Source organism: Thunnus maccoyii, chromosome 1, assembly GCF_910596095.1.
Source record: "Thunnus maccoyii chromosome 1, fThuMac1.1, whole genome shotgun sequence".
Taxonomy (NCBI): Eukaryota; Metazoa; Chordata; class Actinopteri; order Scombriformes; family Scombridae; genus Thunnus; species Thunnus maccoyii.
The window spans coordinates 19,860,708-19,877,651 of NC_056533.1; the positions used below are offsets into that span (position 1 = coordinate 19,860,708).

General features: G+C 40.9%; 1 protein-coding gene across 2 annotated transcripts in view; it reads right to left on the reverse strand.

Annotated features, from left to right (window-relative positions):
- Positions 1-1,743: 1,743 nt before the first annotated feature.
- Positions 1,744-16,944, reverse strand: part of furina (furin (paired basic amino acid cleaving enzyme) a) — an 81,485-nt gene continuing 66,284 nt past the window's right edge. For both annotated transcript variants that reach the window (XM_042406386.1, XM_042406395.1), the window contains exons 8-16: positions 15,840-16,012; positions 14,396-14,608; positions 12,326-12,426; positions 11,003-11,106; positions 10,636-10,753; positions 6,833-7,012; positions 6,622-6,746; positions 4,749-4,871; positions 1,744-2,714 (exon numbers count right to left, since the gene is read on the reverse strand). In XM_042406386.1, coding sequence (XP_042262320.1) covers positions 2,107-2,714; positions 4,749-4,871; positions 6,622-6,746; positions 6,833-7,012; positions 10,636-10,753; positions 11,003-11,106; positions 12,326-12,426; positions 14,396-14,608; positions 15,840-16,012 — 1,745 coding nt within the window. In that variant the 3' untranslated portion in view covers positions 1,744-2,106. The remainder of the gene's footprint in view (positions 2,715-4,748; positions 4,872-6,621; positions 6,747-6,832; positions 7,013-10,635; positions 10,754-11,002; positions 11,107-12,325; positions 12,427-14,395; positions 14,609-15,839; positions 16,013-16,944) is intronic.

Below are 16,944 nucleotides of genomic sequence, written 5' to 3' on the forward strand. Positions count from 1 at the left end.
CTAAATGTTTCCCCGAGAAACATTTCATATCTGTCCTACATATAATTTGACCTCTATAATCATTTAACAGCTCCTCTAACGGCATCTGAAACCTTGCTGAATGATATGAGAGGTAGATAAAAGGATGAGCAGCTGCAGTTTTGTATGCATGTCATCACCATGACAACCTCTCTCAGCAAAGCTCCACAGTTTCTGTACTGGAAATGAAAAAAAAAAATATATATTTTCAACATAGTAGAAAGGAGATCAGTGGATTCAAAATGGCTACACTGGATTAAATCATGAGATGCATATTTTAGATGATAACCAGCCCAGGAGAGAAATCACTTTAAAAACAATCTTCCCTAAAGGTATGATTAAAATCTCTCAGAATAAATAGTTGCTGCAGTATCGTTCAGAATATAATTAATTGGCGAATACGCTGAAGAGATAATCTGAAATTCAGATTAGATGAAGACTGGAGGGTGAGTGCAGAGACGTTGATGAGATGTGGAGTCTGAACAGGACTGTGAGACGAAGGAGGAAAGGAAACCTTCACTTCAGAGGGCAGAGAAACATTTCTCATATGCAATAAACTAACACACACACACACACATACATGTACACACCCATCCACAGACACATGTATCAACAACATTTCAGTCATTATGATATGAGGCATGTGTAATATGTGTTTGTAGTGCTAATGTGCTCTGACAAAGGGAATGCGTTGATGTATTGTTACTGTGTCTGCTATGTCAAGAAATCAATCACAGGTAACTTAACACCTGCCAGCTGCTTTGAGAAGCTCTTGTACTCAACAGTCACATATTGTTCTGGCTCCCATCAGCACCTCAGCTGCTTTTTTCTCAGCCCTGGGATGTGAGCACATCAGACGCAGAAATTAAATATCCCTGAAAGGGATTGCGCCTCAGGGTAGCCCGTGATTTTTATTTAATATTTTTAATGAATTTTTTTTTTTTTTGTGATGGCTGGGAGGTTATGAGTGCAGAAGAATTTATACTTTACAAACCAGAATAAGCTCAGTCCATCCTGAATCCCAAAAGGCTGGAGGAAGCTTTGCTAGATGTGTGACTCACAGTTTGTTCTGCCAGAGCTGCGAGACATCTTTCCAGATTGTGTGTACAATGGTAGAAGTAAAGCCCTTGTCACACCTAGAACAATAGCTATACATATAATAAAGTGGCTGTATGAAAGATACAGATATAGAATTATTGTTTCATCACAAAAAGAACGATAACAAATGACGGTACCAGAAAGCTTTGTTTTTCTGACTGAATACATGATTATAAGCCATTAGAGTAATTTCCTTGACACCTATTATGCTTTTTGATTTGTGCATATTTAAAATGCACTTTAAAAAACCTAAATCACTACAGGTAAGTGGTGGTTTTCTCAACAGATTTTGGCTGTTTATGTCACTAAATGACACTTAAGAGAAAATCAATGTTTCCAAATCGGATTTCATGCCACATTTCACAATTTTTTATTATCACTTAATAGTTGAAGTTCTAGCTGTGACTGGCCCAGCTTTAGCTTCTCTGTAAAAGGGCCTACACTGTTCAAACAGATTTATACGCTCACATACACGCAGACACATTCAGACATGTGCACACACACAAACGCACACACATCTGTGCTCCTCACATTCAACAATCTCGTCTGGCTACTGCACTGAGACTGATGGGAAAAGCAAAGAGGAAGAAAGCAAACAATAATCATTTGTTTACTGTAACAAAAAGGAGCTGGAGCTGGAGGGGAAAATGGACTCTGCACAGACAGACACTGTTAGTGATTGAGGGCAAGAGGAGGGAGAGAGCCAGTTTAATAGAAATGCGCCCGAGTGTGAACAGAGCAAAACTCGGGCCATCCCGAGCTCTGAGAGACAGCAGCTTCCCATCAGGTCTCCCACAGTGGAGTGGAAGACATGATCCTGAAGCAAGATTCAGATGAGAAGCTGGTAAGACAGAGACAGAAAAAAAAGGGGTGAGAGATAAAACCAGAGAGGACTGGGAAAGGACAGTTACCACAGCCCTGAATTATCAGACTAATGGTGGTGAGAGGACTTTAAAAGCAGGAGAGAGAGAGAGGGATGAGGGGGAAGCATTAAAGAGCACTTTGTGTTTTGATAAAGGCAGTCCTCTCATTTTGGACGTCAAACTCTTCGTTTTCGGAGTCTGTATTTACCCCTTCATCCCCCCACACTGTCGGGATGCCACGGTACGAAACCACCCTATTTCCCCCCAGGCTGAAGCTGCCCCCGAGGCCACCGCCAGCTTCCAGAGACGGCAGCTTGATGAGCGCGCCTGAGCGCAGCTGCAGCAGCAGGAAGATGCCAGCGAAGGTGGCAATGATGGCCATGCAGCTGAGCACGGCGATGGTGATGGGCAGCCGGGAGCTGAGGTGGACCTGTGATCCCGGGTCACCCTGGCCCACCATGAAGCTGCCAGGGGACTCGCGCATGTACTGGTTGAGGTGCAGGCAGGTGCCGGAGATGGGATCCAGGGAGCTGTGTGGGAGGCAGGACAGGCAGGCCTGAGGGCTGAGGCTGCTGCAGGTCAGGCAGGGAGGTGGGCAGGGCAGGCAGGCTGGGACGGAAGATGGTGTTATAAAGTTTCCCACTGTGTAGTTGAGGGGCTGGGAGCCCACAGAGAAGCCTGCTGGACATTCTTTCACACAGCCTTGCTGGAAGAGGTAGTAGCCGGTGTTGCACTCTGCAAGACAGAGAAGAGCACTGAAAGTGAAACGAACCGCCGCACACACACAATTTACTCTCCATATGACTCAAAGAATCATTCCATATGAGTCAGTGAACCACCAAACAGAGAACGAGGATACCTGCCCAGACAGTCGAAGCCGAGAGAGCACAGTTCACATGACAAAGCTCCTTATATCCGACATTTCTGTATCTATTCATCCACGAGTTGTTTGGTATCTTGGAAATGTGAGAAAATGTTTCAAGGTGATTTTGCTTTCAAGTCGCCATTTTCACTTTTGTTACTACTACTTTTGCTTACTAAAAAAAAATGATGACAAAAAGTTTTGCAATTTATATGCTGAGTGCAGCATAAGTTTAAGTCAACAGACCCATTTCCATATGCAGCAGGTCCTGATGCAGACCATTGCCTATAATGGCAATTAAAAGACTGTGGGAGCTGGGAGTAACAGAGCTGAAAGCAGGAGTGTGAGCCAATAAAAAGGAGGAAAATTTAATTTACTGTAACCTGTTCAAAACAGTGAAAACTATGATCCTGAGAACAAAGTTAGAGAATGCCGAGAATCATATGATACACGATAATCATGAAATGATTATCAGTTCACCCTCTAATGATTCTGTATTTGTTTATGTTTTATTTCTTGTCTGTCAGTATGTGAGTACTGCTGACAGCCTGTAGGGGTCAGACTGTCACTGTTACAGACATAAAGGTGGACTTCACAGAGTTGGTTCTCAGTGGTGTCTTTAGATCGCTTATAACAGTATCTGGATTAGGTAGGAGACGGCAGTATGGACACCATTAAATTTAAATGAGGCTATTAAAGAGAGACCTGGAGTAAAATGTAATTTGATCTCATCAGAAGTTAGATCTTTATTTAATGGAGACCTATTATGCCTTTCCTTACCTCAGTCATATATATAATGTTACAATGTCAGATGTTCATGTTAAAAGTGTCCAAAGTGTGAAATAATGAGGTAAACATATGTAGAAGTAATCCCTGTGAGCAAAAAGCACCAGCTTCTGACTACTCTGAATGTTTGGTTCCCAACTTTCTTTTTCTACTTTCAGCCCAAGCCGACATCGGCTCATGATGAATGTCTTTATATGGTCATCTGCTCCATGCACAGTGCAAGTTCACTGCTCTGCTCTGCTAACATTATGGCATTTTTCCATTATTTTGGGGGTAGTCACGCCGAGCCATGACTCGTTGGCTGGTCGTCTGCAGCTCTTCATCAAACATCATCATCACTGTGGCTGTTTCTGCTTGTATTATTCCTTGCTGTATTATTTCTAAATGATACGGTGACCAAAGAGCTCCAAGTATCTCCAGATGTTAGTGTTTTGACCAGTTTTTAGCACCCCTAACAAAGGTCCGCTAATTCAGTGAGGAACACGTTTCATTTCCTTTAAATTCTTCTCAATAAAAGTCTCCCATTATTTAGTAATTTAAAAGCTTTTAATATGAAGCAGATAACAAGAAACATTGGGTTTGCATCGGTGGTAACTTAACACAAGTCTGATATGGCTGCCCTTCAGCGGGCTTCCAGAAAGCTGACCAATAAGAAAAGAGTGGGCTCATCAGGAGGGCAGCCTTAAAGAGACAGTAGCTAAGACTGCCTGTTGTTCAGAGGCTGAACTGAGGGGCTGCATAAAGGGCCAGTTTAAAATAAATAAGGAGTTTTTTGAACTATGAATCATGCAAAGCTACTCTAGTGTCTCTAGAGTCCAAAAATAAAAATTTAGAGCTGTAAATGTGCATAATAGATCCCCTTTAAAATTGATTCTGATATTAAAGTTAAATAATGGCATGACGTTTGCATAAGACAACTGTGTGACTTTCAGATCTGTCTGTGAAGTTGATATAGAGACTCACTATGCAAACAGATACAGCTGAGCAAACATGGGATAATATTTTATTGACTTCACCTGACACTAACCAGGCTACTTTATATCAACAAGACTTGTTACACTAACACGCCTTAGCTGCTGGGACAGAAACTTCCTGTGAGTGAGACAGGAGATCAGTCTTACCGATGCATATCTGCCTCAGGTCCAAGGTCTTACAGCTGCCATTTCCAGGCTGAGACTTCTCAGAGGAGCTGGGAGATGCTGAGCTGGTACCATATAGCACCAGAATGAACTGGGTCAGAGTGCCTGAGTGGAGAGATGAGACAGAGATTTAAAAAAAAAACAAAAAAAACCCCTGAAATTAACCAGGGAAAAAGTAGGCCTGTCAGAAACAGTAAGGCTCTGGCACTCCCTAGAGTGGATTTTGTAAATGTATCCTCTTGTCGACTCTTGGATTTTCTGCATAAAATGACAGAAAATGACTCCTTGAAATGAGCAGCAATTTAAAGACAGCATGATTTCACTGTGCCTAATAAGAGTATTATAAAGTGCACATCTCTCAAGAATCAGTTGAGTGTGGGGCCTTAGGAGAGGTTCCACTTTAGTAAATCGCTCCTTACTCAGGAGGGAGGTGTGACACATTTATCTGGATCTTTTTTCTGAGGTTTTCTTGGCTTCTGAACACGTTGTTGTGGTTGGACCTGCGATGTCCAGAAGCAGATGCTTGTTAGTGTATTTACTCCACTGCTTCATCATGCTCCCTGCTTTAAAGGAATAGTTCAACATTTTGGAAAATACACTTATTTTCGTATTTTCCCAAAGTTAGAAGAGAGGAATGACACCACTGTACATTAAGTACAGAGCGAGAGCTGAGGAGCAATTAGCCTAGTTCAGTATAAAGACTGGAAGCACAGGGAGGGACCACTAGCCTGGCTCTGTTCAAAGTTAAAAAATATGCCTACATGCATTTTTAAAGCTCATTCATTTAGCACGTATCTCATTTGTTTAATCTGCACACAAACAGTGGTCATTTGTGGTTTCGGCCAATTATTGCCAATTATTTTCTCAATTAACCTATTCATCGTTACACATCGTAAAATGTCAGAAAATGATAAATACCCATCACAGTTTCAAGATGACCTTTTCAAATGTTTTGTCTTGACCAACAAACAGTTCAAAACCCAAAGATATTCGATTCACAATGATATAAAACAAAGAAAATCAGCAGATCCTCACATTTGAGAAGAAGAACAAGCCAATATCTGGCAATTTGTCTTAAAAACATGAATCAATCGATTAATACATTATCAAAATAAGTGCTGGTTAATTTTTTGTAGAGACCTAGGCTAGCCTTTCCCTGCTTCCAGTCTTGACACTAAGTCCTTGCCCCCAGCACAGCTCCTATAACAAGGCAAAGGACAAAAGTACAGGCGCTCTGGATGCAGGAGCCACCTGAGCTCTACTCTTCTGGCACTGAACCCTGAACCTTTGGGCTGAACTCTAGAAATGGTCAGTCATTTCAAATATGGCCAAAGGGTAAATACATTTGCACACAGGTCAAGTCAATTTTATTTCTATAGCACAAAATCACAACAGAAGTTATATCAGGGCAGTTTTCATAAAGAGCAAGTCTAGACCTGCAACTACTCTTTAATTTACAGGGACCAAACATTCCCCCATGAGGATGTACTTGGCGACAGCAGCAAGGAAAAAGTCCCTTTTAATGGGAAGAAACCACAAACAGAACCAGACTCTAGGTGGGCGGCCATCTGCCTCGACCGTTTGGGTTGAGAGAGAAGAGGGAGGGGGAGGGGGGAGAGAGAGACACAGAGAAGCATAGCAACAACAATGATAACGATAACAATAATAGAAATATGACTAATAATAATAATAATAATAATGATAATAATAGGGGGAGACAATAAAAGGGGGGATAATGAAAAGGAGAGACACTTCAAACACACAGCACCAAACTCTCGCAATGAACACATAAATAAGCAGGCGAATCAACTAAAATGTTCTATCTTATGGAGAGAGAGATAGAAAGATGTTTTACCATAGTCACTGGCGCCAGCCACATTCTCAATCTCCAGAGTCCACGCCCCGGTGGGGTTCTCATCCCAGGAGTGGGTGGTCATGAAAGCCCAGTCATTAAAACCCTCTGATGAGTAGTCATGAGGCCTGCAGGAAAAACACAAGCAAGAATGTGAACGGTTTGTGTTTACCAACTTGTATGTCTGTGTGTACATGTAGTGGTGTGTTTGTACCTGGGGTGGAGTAGTGTGGAGCGTGTGCCGGCAGGACTAATGAGGTGGATAGCCAGGTTTCCCCTCCGGTTGTAGGACAAGGTGAGCCGGGCTTGGACGTGCTCTAATGAGGTCACGTGAGTGTCTGTGCCAAAGCAGGCGTCCACACTCTTGTTAATCGATAAATGGCTGCCAATGTTCCTGTCAAACATGAGAAAGGACGTATGAGAGGACACATTAAGACAGCGGGGTGCATTAGTTGTAGGTTGTGTGTCATTACTGGCTTGGTCTAAGCTTGGGATAAGCTACTGTACAGTAGCGTCCGCTCCAGATAGCTGTGCAAGTGTAACATTTAGCTCCTGGCCAGTGTGCGAGTCTGCAAAGGGTGTAGAGTTTGTGGCCTTGAACAGGATTAGTGTCTCACAACCTGTAGCACCAGTGTCCTCTGCAGAAGTAAAGCAGGCACCCACCTCTTTTTACTCCACCCTCAAATCCGCTTAGGAGATTACACGCATTCACAACAATTCTGAGGAGGAGGAAGTCGTGGGGCTTTAGTGACACTGAGGTGCCCAAATTATAGACAAGATATGGTGTGATCACCACTGTCACACTGTTTTAAGACACAGCGCCTCAAAGTTCAGTCTGATAAATTTTTCATGATGCATTAAAAGACTACATAAATTCCTTTGACCTTTGTAGCAGCTTAATAAATACGGTCACACGCTAAAAGGTTAATATGACTCCTTAGCACTTTTCTAGAAGCTAATGAGTCATAAAGTGACTGTACACTTTATTATGATGATGCAAACTGACAACTAAGCAGCACCTTAACATCTGCATGTTATATGTATTTTGTGTTTTGTGGTGTTTCTAGGTAGAGTCAGAAAACGTGAGGAGGGAATGGAAATTTATACAAATGGCTGCTGAAGATTAATCGTTGCCAGTTGACCACTGCGGCACAGGCGTCTGTGATTTAAGGTCTGGGAGAAGCAAAATATGTGGGACTGTTGCAGGCATGACACACACACACACACACACACACACACACACACACACACACACACACCCACACACATACACACACATACACACACACACAACCTTTAGCTACAGTATCAACAGTACAAAAAGCCATTCAGTCAATGTGGAAAGTCAATGAGTAACTGCGGGCAACTGATCAAGAAGGAAAGATGACAACTTTTGCCCTTTTTAATCGCCAACATTACAGTAATAACTACAGTAATGAAAATCATTTTAACAACAATGACAAAATATTCCTGAAAATTAAAAGATGCCTGTAAATAAAACAAGGTTCCTTGATTCAGCATGAAGACCTACAATGTATTAAAAGTATTTCATTTTTCACACAGTTCTTCCATTTGTCCCTCAGTTGCCTTATGCTTGAATTTTTTCTATTCATTTAGTAGCCAATGGTCCAATGCATTATTACAAATTAGCATTATCATAGAGGAAATCATTTTGGAAATATTTTCTAAATTAAAAACAGTGCGGCAATAATCTTGAGGAGATAGAAATGAGTATTTTAATAAACTGTGTGTTAAAAGCTTTTCAGAACCACCAGAAAATATTCTGGGTGGAGGTGAACCCTTGTGAACTGCCATCCATTTTTTAATGTTAAGAGAAGGAAAACAGTGTTTCATGCCATACTACAGTAGTTACTATTTGCACCAATTCAAATGTTGCTGTTCTCTGCTGATTTGCAGTATGTTTGATAAATTGAAGTGTGCACGTCTGTCACCTTCAGTGTTCTTGCAATAAACAAGAAATATTTCTGTTACCTATTTGAAACAAAGCCTGCATGCTGACTTATTTGCTTAGATACTGTAGAAGCTTAGGAGCTTTTCTGCAAAGACGTTATGCTTTGAAGCACAGTTCATTTTCCAAATGTAAACACAAGGGTAGCCCCACCGCTAAAATTCAAATCAGTCTCTAAAATGAATGAACAAGTCTTTTGATAAACAGAATATCACTCAAGACTTCATTAGTCATCTCACTGCTGCACGAACCAGAGTAAATACACCATCATATTTGTGGTTATAATGTTGATGATATAATATATATATGATATAGTAATTTTTTCTCTGAAACGTCTCCTTTTTTTGTACACCGTCATGATTCTGATGTGATCACTGGATGTAATTGACAGTGAGCAAGACATTGAGCCCCTACCTGCTCACTTATTTCAAGTCACTCTGGGTAAGTGAGTCAGTTAAACACCTAAAATGTAAATTGAATAACCTGCCTTGATTGGTGCTCCCAGATGCTTGAACCATCTGCTCTGAGTATCTCATAGCAGCAGTAAAAGAGAGAGAACCTCATAGCCACAGAGAGAGAGAAGTGACAGGGAGAGCATAATGAAGAGAAGACGTCAGACTGTGTCTAAGCTGTGACACCGAGAAGGACGGACTAAAATGGCTGAGGAGAAATACTGAATCTCAATAGAGAGAGGAACACATACATGGACAAATTATATCTCTTTTAAAATGCTCCCTCTCAAGCTGAGCCGAGACCCTGCAACAACACACACACACACACACACACAGAACGACACAGACGCCCAAAGCCAAGCTCAAGATGAAGATATAATGTGTCACTGCAGCAAAGCATGACTGCTCAGTTATACACATCTGTTCTGTTGTGGATGAGTTAAACTTCTGTGTCTCTTATCACTCACTGTGTCTCAAACATCCAGGCTTATCTCACTCATGCTGCTTAATAAGAGGCCAAGTTTATGTCAACTTTAACTAATTCATGTAACAATGTCTTTACTGTACCTGTTATACCATTCCTTGTACTAGTCTATGACTGCTGTTATTTTAGCAATTATAAATTATCTTTCTGATCTGGCTTTTTGATTCCTGATTACGCTTATGATTTATCCATTTTATTACATGTAAGCGTTAAATGATTTGTAACTTCTATCTCCTACATGCTGCTGCCATCTTGGCCAGGACACCCTCATAAAACATAAGCTATTAATTATATACTGTAGCTCCAGCTGTCACTTTTTATTTCATATTAAAACTACTGTTCCAATACAGAAAAAACTAAATACTCCTAATTGTTCAGAATCAAAATTTTCAACAACATGTGTCTTGTACTCCAGCAGGGGGCACTCCAAAAATGCACTGCCCATCTGACTCATTGTATGTACTGTTGTCCTATCAGTAAACCAGACAATTAGTATTCTCTTTTCTGACGCAAATTGGAGAGAACTAGCAATCTGTGCTGAACTACTCGTGACACCAAACCATCTGAGTAATGTGAGGAAGTATTTTGGATTAAACACCAAAGGTGGGAAAATTGCGGACAAATGTGAGGCTGCTTGCCAACATTGTAAAATGCTGGCAAGCTAGTGAGGCAACAATTCTACCGTGTACATGTATGGCAAAAAGGAACAAACAGGAGCGCTTCTGGTGTCCACCACAACCACTGGTGCTCTTGGAGGGTGGAAAAGACAATTTTAAAGAGGAAAAAAATATGCCCTCATCCATGGGATGAAAAATAAACGCCTTTAATAAATGGGCTAAGACATTAAAAATACACCAACTCGTATGGGCACACTTGCCCTACTGAGGATGTCTTTATTCTACCATGTAGTTTAGGATTAGACGTCATGGGTTGCATTTGAATGAAAATAAATTACATGTTAATTCTAATTAGCTCAAACTAGAGTTTTGAAACCGTGACAGCCCTGATATGTGTGGTGTGTAGAAACTTGTATCAAGTTCTTGAAATAAATTCAGTGAACTGCTGTGTGTGTGTGTGTGTGTGTGTGTGTGTGGGGGGGGGGGTGTACTAACTTCGGCTCGCAGACCATGCTGATCACACATTTCCGCTGTGGCCCCACACTGGTCCATGTCTTTGCCAGCGATACAATTTCACTGGCATCAAGTAGCCCATATCCGTATGAATGGCTAACTGCAGAAAGAAAGAGAAGAGGAAACAGACACATGAATGCTGGACTGTTGAGGGAAACATCCTCATTCTCCCAGCTCAAACGTCATAGACAGGCTTTGAGTGTGTAACCTCACACTCCTTTCTGTCCTAAACCAGTGCCTTGCATCTGTAATCACAATTTGCTTTACTAGATGTATAATATAATAATAAGCCTCAAAGGCGCCTGTAAACTGCAGCGGACAGAAGTGAACTTGGAAGGAGTTGCTATACCTTTACGTCCGACCCCATTGGTTCTCCAGTCATTGGTGAGCAAGTGGGCAGGGTGAGAAGTTCGTACAACCAGATGTTGCATGTCCCTCCAGGTCAGGTTTTTACTGGAACATGTGTATAAGCAAGCACACACAGCCATAAAGAAAGACACACACACACACACACACACACAGCCAGGAGGAAACACATGGTAAGACTCGAGCCTAAAATCAAGTTGAGGCACTCAACAGATCAAACGGACGTCTCTGACAATACGTCCTACATTCTTAACCTGCAGGTGGACAGCTGATTAAATACAGAATACAATGAAATACCGGTCACATTCTTTCCTGAATTACAGTAAACCTTCAGTCAACATGTGTTTGAACTCAATTCCTGCCCTTTGGCAAAATGTCTTGTAAAGAGAAAACCTGAAAAAGTGTTAAGTGATTATCCTGCCTACAGCAACGCAGATTTGAAAAGACACAAAAAAGGGTTACAGGAGGTCACCGTTGGGTTTGCTCCTCTTCTTTGAGTTACACGCATACAGCCATCAGGATTTCACTTTATTTTCATAAATCTAATCATGGATTTGTAAAATAAAGTATTGCATTTAGTAACTTTGCTCAATCGCTTTCTCATCAAATCCATTCCTAATTGCAATCCTTTTCTATCACCTCACTTTGCTTTGTCACAAGACTAATTACTAATTTTCAGGGCTGTTCTGATGTTCATGTTTGTCCCTCCATTAGTGCTGCGTGACTGGATAAGAATGATTAGTGCTTACATCAAAGTGTGCTGTTTCTACAAATGCACTGTAGAAGTCTGTCAGCCAGAGGGGTTAAAAAGTCATTCATAAAAACGAGATAATCAATCAGAATAGATGCGTAAACACACTGCACCGGCAGTGAAAGCTTGATTTAGTACAAGAATGTTAAATTTACAATCAGGCTTCTAACAGTCTGTGCACAAAAAGCTAGAAAACTATTTTACCTGTTGCCACTAAATGACCAATTTGCAGTTTGGAAACTTCTAACCATATGCTGGAGACTGATAACAGTAGGACATTAATTCAAACTACTTAGGCTTTCTGAATATTTTTGGTGTCCATGTTAGTTCTGAGAATGACAAATCTTTCTCTAGAATAATTACTGCACAGTTAAATCATGAGTTTGTTCTGCACAAATGATATTTTAACACTTTTCTTTTCCCATGGGATTAACTGATTTTAATCAATACAAGTCAAGGAAATGTACTCATAGGGAGTGTTGAGAATGAAGCTGTAGGACTCAGGAGACGTGCAAGGCTTTTGAGACTCTCAGAAAAATAGTGATAAGCACTTACTTGGCCTCAAGGGCAAGAGCGATGATCCCAGCAGCCAGTGGGGCGGAGGCAGAGGTGCCTGTGTGGGAGTCTGTGCATTTAGATTTGAGGTCTGTAGTCACCTAAGAGGAAGATGAATCACATTGGGCTTAAACAGACAGCTCTGGCAAAAACAGACAAAAAAGGTAAAATATTCTTGAAACATGTACTTAAGAGTTTTTCTTCCATTATCCGAAAGGCAAAAAACAGAATGTCACGAGGCTTGTATGTCATTTGTTGTTGTTGGAAAGTGAAACATGAGCTTAAAATTGTTGTCTAGCCTAACTAATCCTCTACTAATTCAATTTTTTATTGCTTTGGTCCATCACCCAATATCCCAACCAGACCGCTCTTGTGCTTGCATGATAAAAAGTAAATTCAAAAAGACATCCTGAACTCTCATCACATAGAACTTATCTCCTTTAAGTGAGCAGAAAAGCTTTATCTCTTCTCCTCCTTTGCTTCTCTTGTTATCTCATATACATGCATTTGCTGGAGGCAGAAAAATGGTTAAAGAGTTGAGAACTTGTGAGCAAAAAAAAGTCCTCAGCATGGCTCCCTGGACCAGCTGGCTAAATCAAAGCGGGGAAAAATCGTATAACTTGTGCTCACCCTTTCTCAACAACTACCAGTGAGGTGTCTTTGAGCATGAAGCAGATCTCCTCAGTGACCCACAGCAGAGGACTGTGGTTGTGCTAGGCAGCTCCCAGGTGTGATTTACTACAGCTGCATGAATACAAAGCGAGCCAGCAAAAGTTTGCACTCAGCAAAACCCATCTCTGGGAGGATAACGGTTACAAAACACCGCCTCGTGAAAAAAAAACCCAGCCACTCGACTGATATAACTACTGTATGTTCTACAAGAGGAGGTGAATCTATATGATGGAATAAGACTCATACAAAGCTAGAATCTATTAGTGTGTTCAGTGTGCTGACCTTCAGAACCACTAAAGACGTAATAACTTTCAGGGGCTTTTAACAGACCGAACAGAATAATTAACGTACTGGCAGAATGGATTTTAATGATCCAATTATGCCTTTAGGAGCTTCACATATCCCCACACTCTATACTGAAAGAGAAGGAAAATATAAGTGTGATAAAAAAAAAAAACCCTAAACAGACATTAAGATATTCACTCCTGCATAACCCTGGCAGTCCCACCCTTTCTCTTCTATTCCATCTCTTCATTCCCGGGTTCATGAGTGACAGCACAATTAAACGAGTACAGCACTGAAGCATTAAGGGACCAGCCACATGTCAGAGAGATGTCATAAGCTGTCCATCCAGTTGGTCTGGCTGCTAGACTGTATGCTAGAGAAAGAAAAGAGTGTGTGTGCCCGTGTGTGTGTGTGTGTGTGTGATTTTGTGTTTGTGACAAGAATGTTAAGCAGCAACAGATTTGCCAGATGGAGTTTCAGCCGTTCCACTATTCATAATAATTTTAATGGCCCAAGACTGAATGAACAGAGAAGAAAAGTGAAGAAAAAGAGGAGAGTGATTATGCAGTTTGGACAGCAGGTACAGAATAAAGCTGCAGATCTCAATAGACTATATATGTGTAGAGCTTAACCGATCACTCAATTAATTGCTTAGTTGATTGACAGACAATTAATCTGCAACTATTTAAATCATGAATTAATCCTGGTAAGTTATTTTTTAAGCATTAATGGCAAATATTCTCTAATTCCAGGCTCTCAAATGTGAATATTTTCTTATTTTTCTTTGTCTTCCATGATAGTAAGCTAAAGATCTTTGAGTTTCAAACTGCTGGTTGGACATTTTACACATCACTTTGGGTTATGAAAATTTGCAATTGTTTTTTTCCAGTATTTGCAGATAGTCTTTAAAACAAATGTCAGTCATTTGAGAAAAAACAGCTTATTTGTAGCCTGGATTAGTACTTAAGTGCTTTTTAGTACTACTTCCTGCCGATATATAGACACTGTGAATCATGTGAACTTCACTTTGGAGAAAAATATCCCACATAATTTCTCATAAACATGGAAGCAGAAGTTCAGTTTGTGCAGACACTGGAATCAACCGCAACTCACTATCTGTTTCTCGTTGAGGTTCCCCGAGCTGTAGGTGGTGGCGAGGGTGGACGAGCAAGCCTCGCTGTACCAGGGGACGTTGCCGTTCTGGGTGGAGCTGCTGATGGACAGGGTGTAGATGCTGTTGGTGTAGCCGTCGCAGTTACAGCTGTCCTTCTCCCTCCCACCGTTCCCAGAAGCCCACACAAAGATGGAGCCCAAACCGCCACGACCCTGGAGAACATACAGTGCATTTAGACATACGGAGAGAAGACAACCGTAGACCCCTTTCATTCATTCCTTGAATCACTACTAACCAGAAGAAAAGAAAAAGAACAAAATCTCATTCGATCATAATAGGAATCCCAATTATAGGAGGGCAAATTCATTTCAGGGCTCATTTCAAAAATGGCCCATTAAAACTCAGCATACATCACAGGAGCCAGGGTGGTCACTCAGTAAATTAAAAGGAGCTAAATATCGCATGACAGCAATGCAATACAAAAGGCACTATATGACAAACAGCTCATTGTAATAAATCATCCAACCTCTCAGCCTTTGAAGTGCAATAATTTTCATCTAAGAGCTACTTTATTGTATTGAGTGGCGTCGTCTATCTGCATTGATCAAACCCAGCTATGCACCACCCACACCACCATCTGACAGTACTGTCACTGCAGCAATTATCTTAGTAGTCACCGTCAGCGGTTCCAATGAGCTTTATGGCACATGCCTTGAATCCTCCTGCTTTATAACAAGAGTCAGTGTCCTCTGCATGGATGTGTTTATTCGTGGAGCGTAGAAGTGAGAGCCTGGGGTGTGATCTGTATCCTTATTAATCTGTAGACTTCTTCATTTTACGTACCTGACACAGTCCCACATGCATTGAGAGAAGAGCTGCTATAAAGAGGAGGACCAATTACATGACAGTGTTGTCCCTTTTTGGCTGACATTCAGGTTGCTTTGTTGTTGCACGCTGACAGACTAGTTTCCTAGATAACATTTTTATACTTCTTTTGCATTTTTATTAAGTTGAGAGTGTGTTTGGAAGCCTTTTGTTAGAAATACTTGTCGAGTAATTTAAAGCTCCAGTAAGCAGGAAGTTGGAAAATTTAAAAACAACTTTGACACTGAAAACCCACATGCTGACAAACTGAAAGAGCTGAGAGATAAAGAATAGCTGGCAATTTAAGAAGCACCCTTCAACAAACAATGATTTTCTTTATTTTTTTTTAAGAAAACTTTGTTTTTTGTCAACGCTGCTTCTATTCATTTTCTAAGATTTTCCTCCCTGTTGGCTTTCAGAGGACATTCCCTTCCATTCATAATTGTCAGGGTCGAAAACGGCTTTGTTCTTTCCGCTTGTGTCCTCTCATGCTTGAACAGTTCAATTACCGACTGCTGAAAGGAAGCCACACACAGGCAGTAAATAATTTCTATCTCGCACAAACACACACATACACACCTCTGTAACTCCGCGCAGAAAGGCCTCTTTGGCGAGTTTGGCAGGTCCATCGACAGTTTTGCCGTCATCCTCCGGGCCCCAGCTGGCACTGTAGATGTCAATGTGTTGGGGATTCAGACTGAGAGACTGGGCCTCCACCATGTCAGTCACCTCGCCATCCAGCATACGCACACCTGCATCCATGTTGCCAGACATAAGCACAATCAGACCAGATGATAAAATATAAAGGTTTTTATTACTATGATTTTATGATAAGTAATAGTAAATATGAAATTGAAAACCTAATGAACAAAGAGATAAAGTGAAACTGGAGACAAGGCTGGTATTGTGGTTAAAACAAAAGGCATCTGTATTTAAATATTTTTTGTGAAATGGGGGATTTTCTACGCAAATTTGCAATAAATACATTGTTAATGTATATCTAGTACAAGTTATATTGGATATTAATGGACCAAACTGCACATCAGGAATTCCTTAAACACTCAAATATGTGTTTCACTTATTGTTAACTTCAGTTGGATGTTTGAGCTTCCCTGTGCAGAACGATGTATGTGCAGAGTTTGTATTTGTATTTATATATCTTATATGCATGTCTTAAAACATGTCTTGAGGGGATCTTTAACTGCAAAAAAGGGCTATACTGAAACATGCAAATGCTGCAGGTGATGATGATCCTGCAGAATCTTGTTCCTTTAATCTGCAGCTTTACTTCATAGTGTTGTAGCTCTGTAGTTTAACTTGAATTTGCAACCACGTTCAGCAAGGTATGAGGTGTGGAGGCAAAGCAATACTACCGCGTGTTGTTTGATTTGCATATTTGCACACTTGTTTGCGGTGCTGTTCAGTGTGTGTATTTGTACACCTCATGCAGAGGTGCAGCAGGTGCTGTTGGTGTTTGCTATTTGTGCATCCACTGTGATGTTTTTATCGAGCCTCTTCCACGTAAATCAAATGCCATCTGTATTGATTTGCTTTGGCGCTTGGGCTGGTTTGGAAAGAGCTGAAATGGAACTAGATCAATTGCATTGTGGGTGAAATACCTCCTCAAGTGTAAGACTTCTGAGAATATTCAGATAAAAAGATAAAAGAAAACATTAGTTTTTTT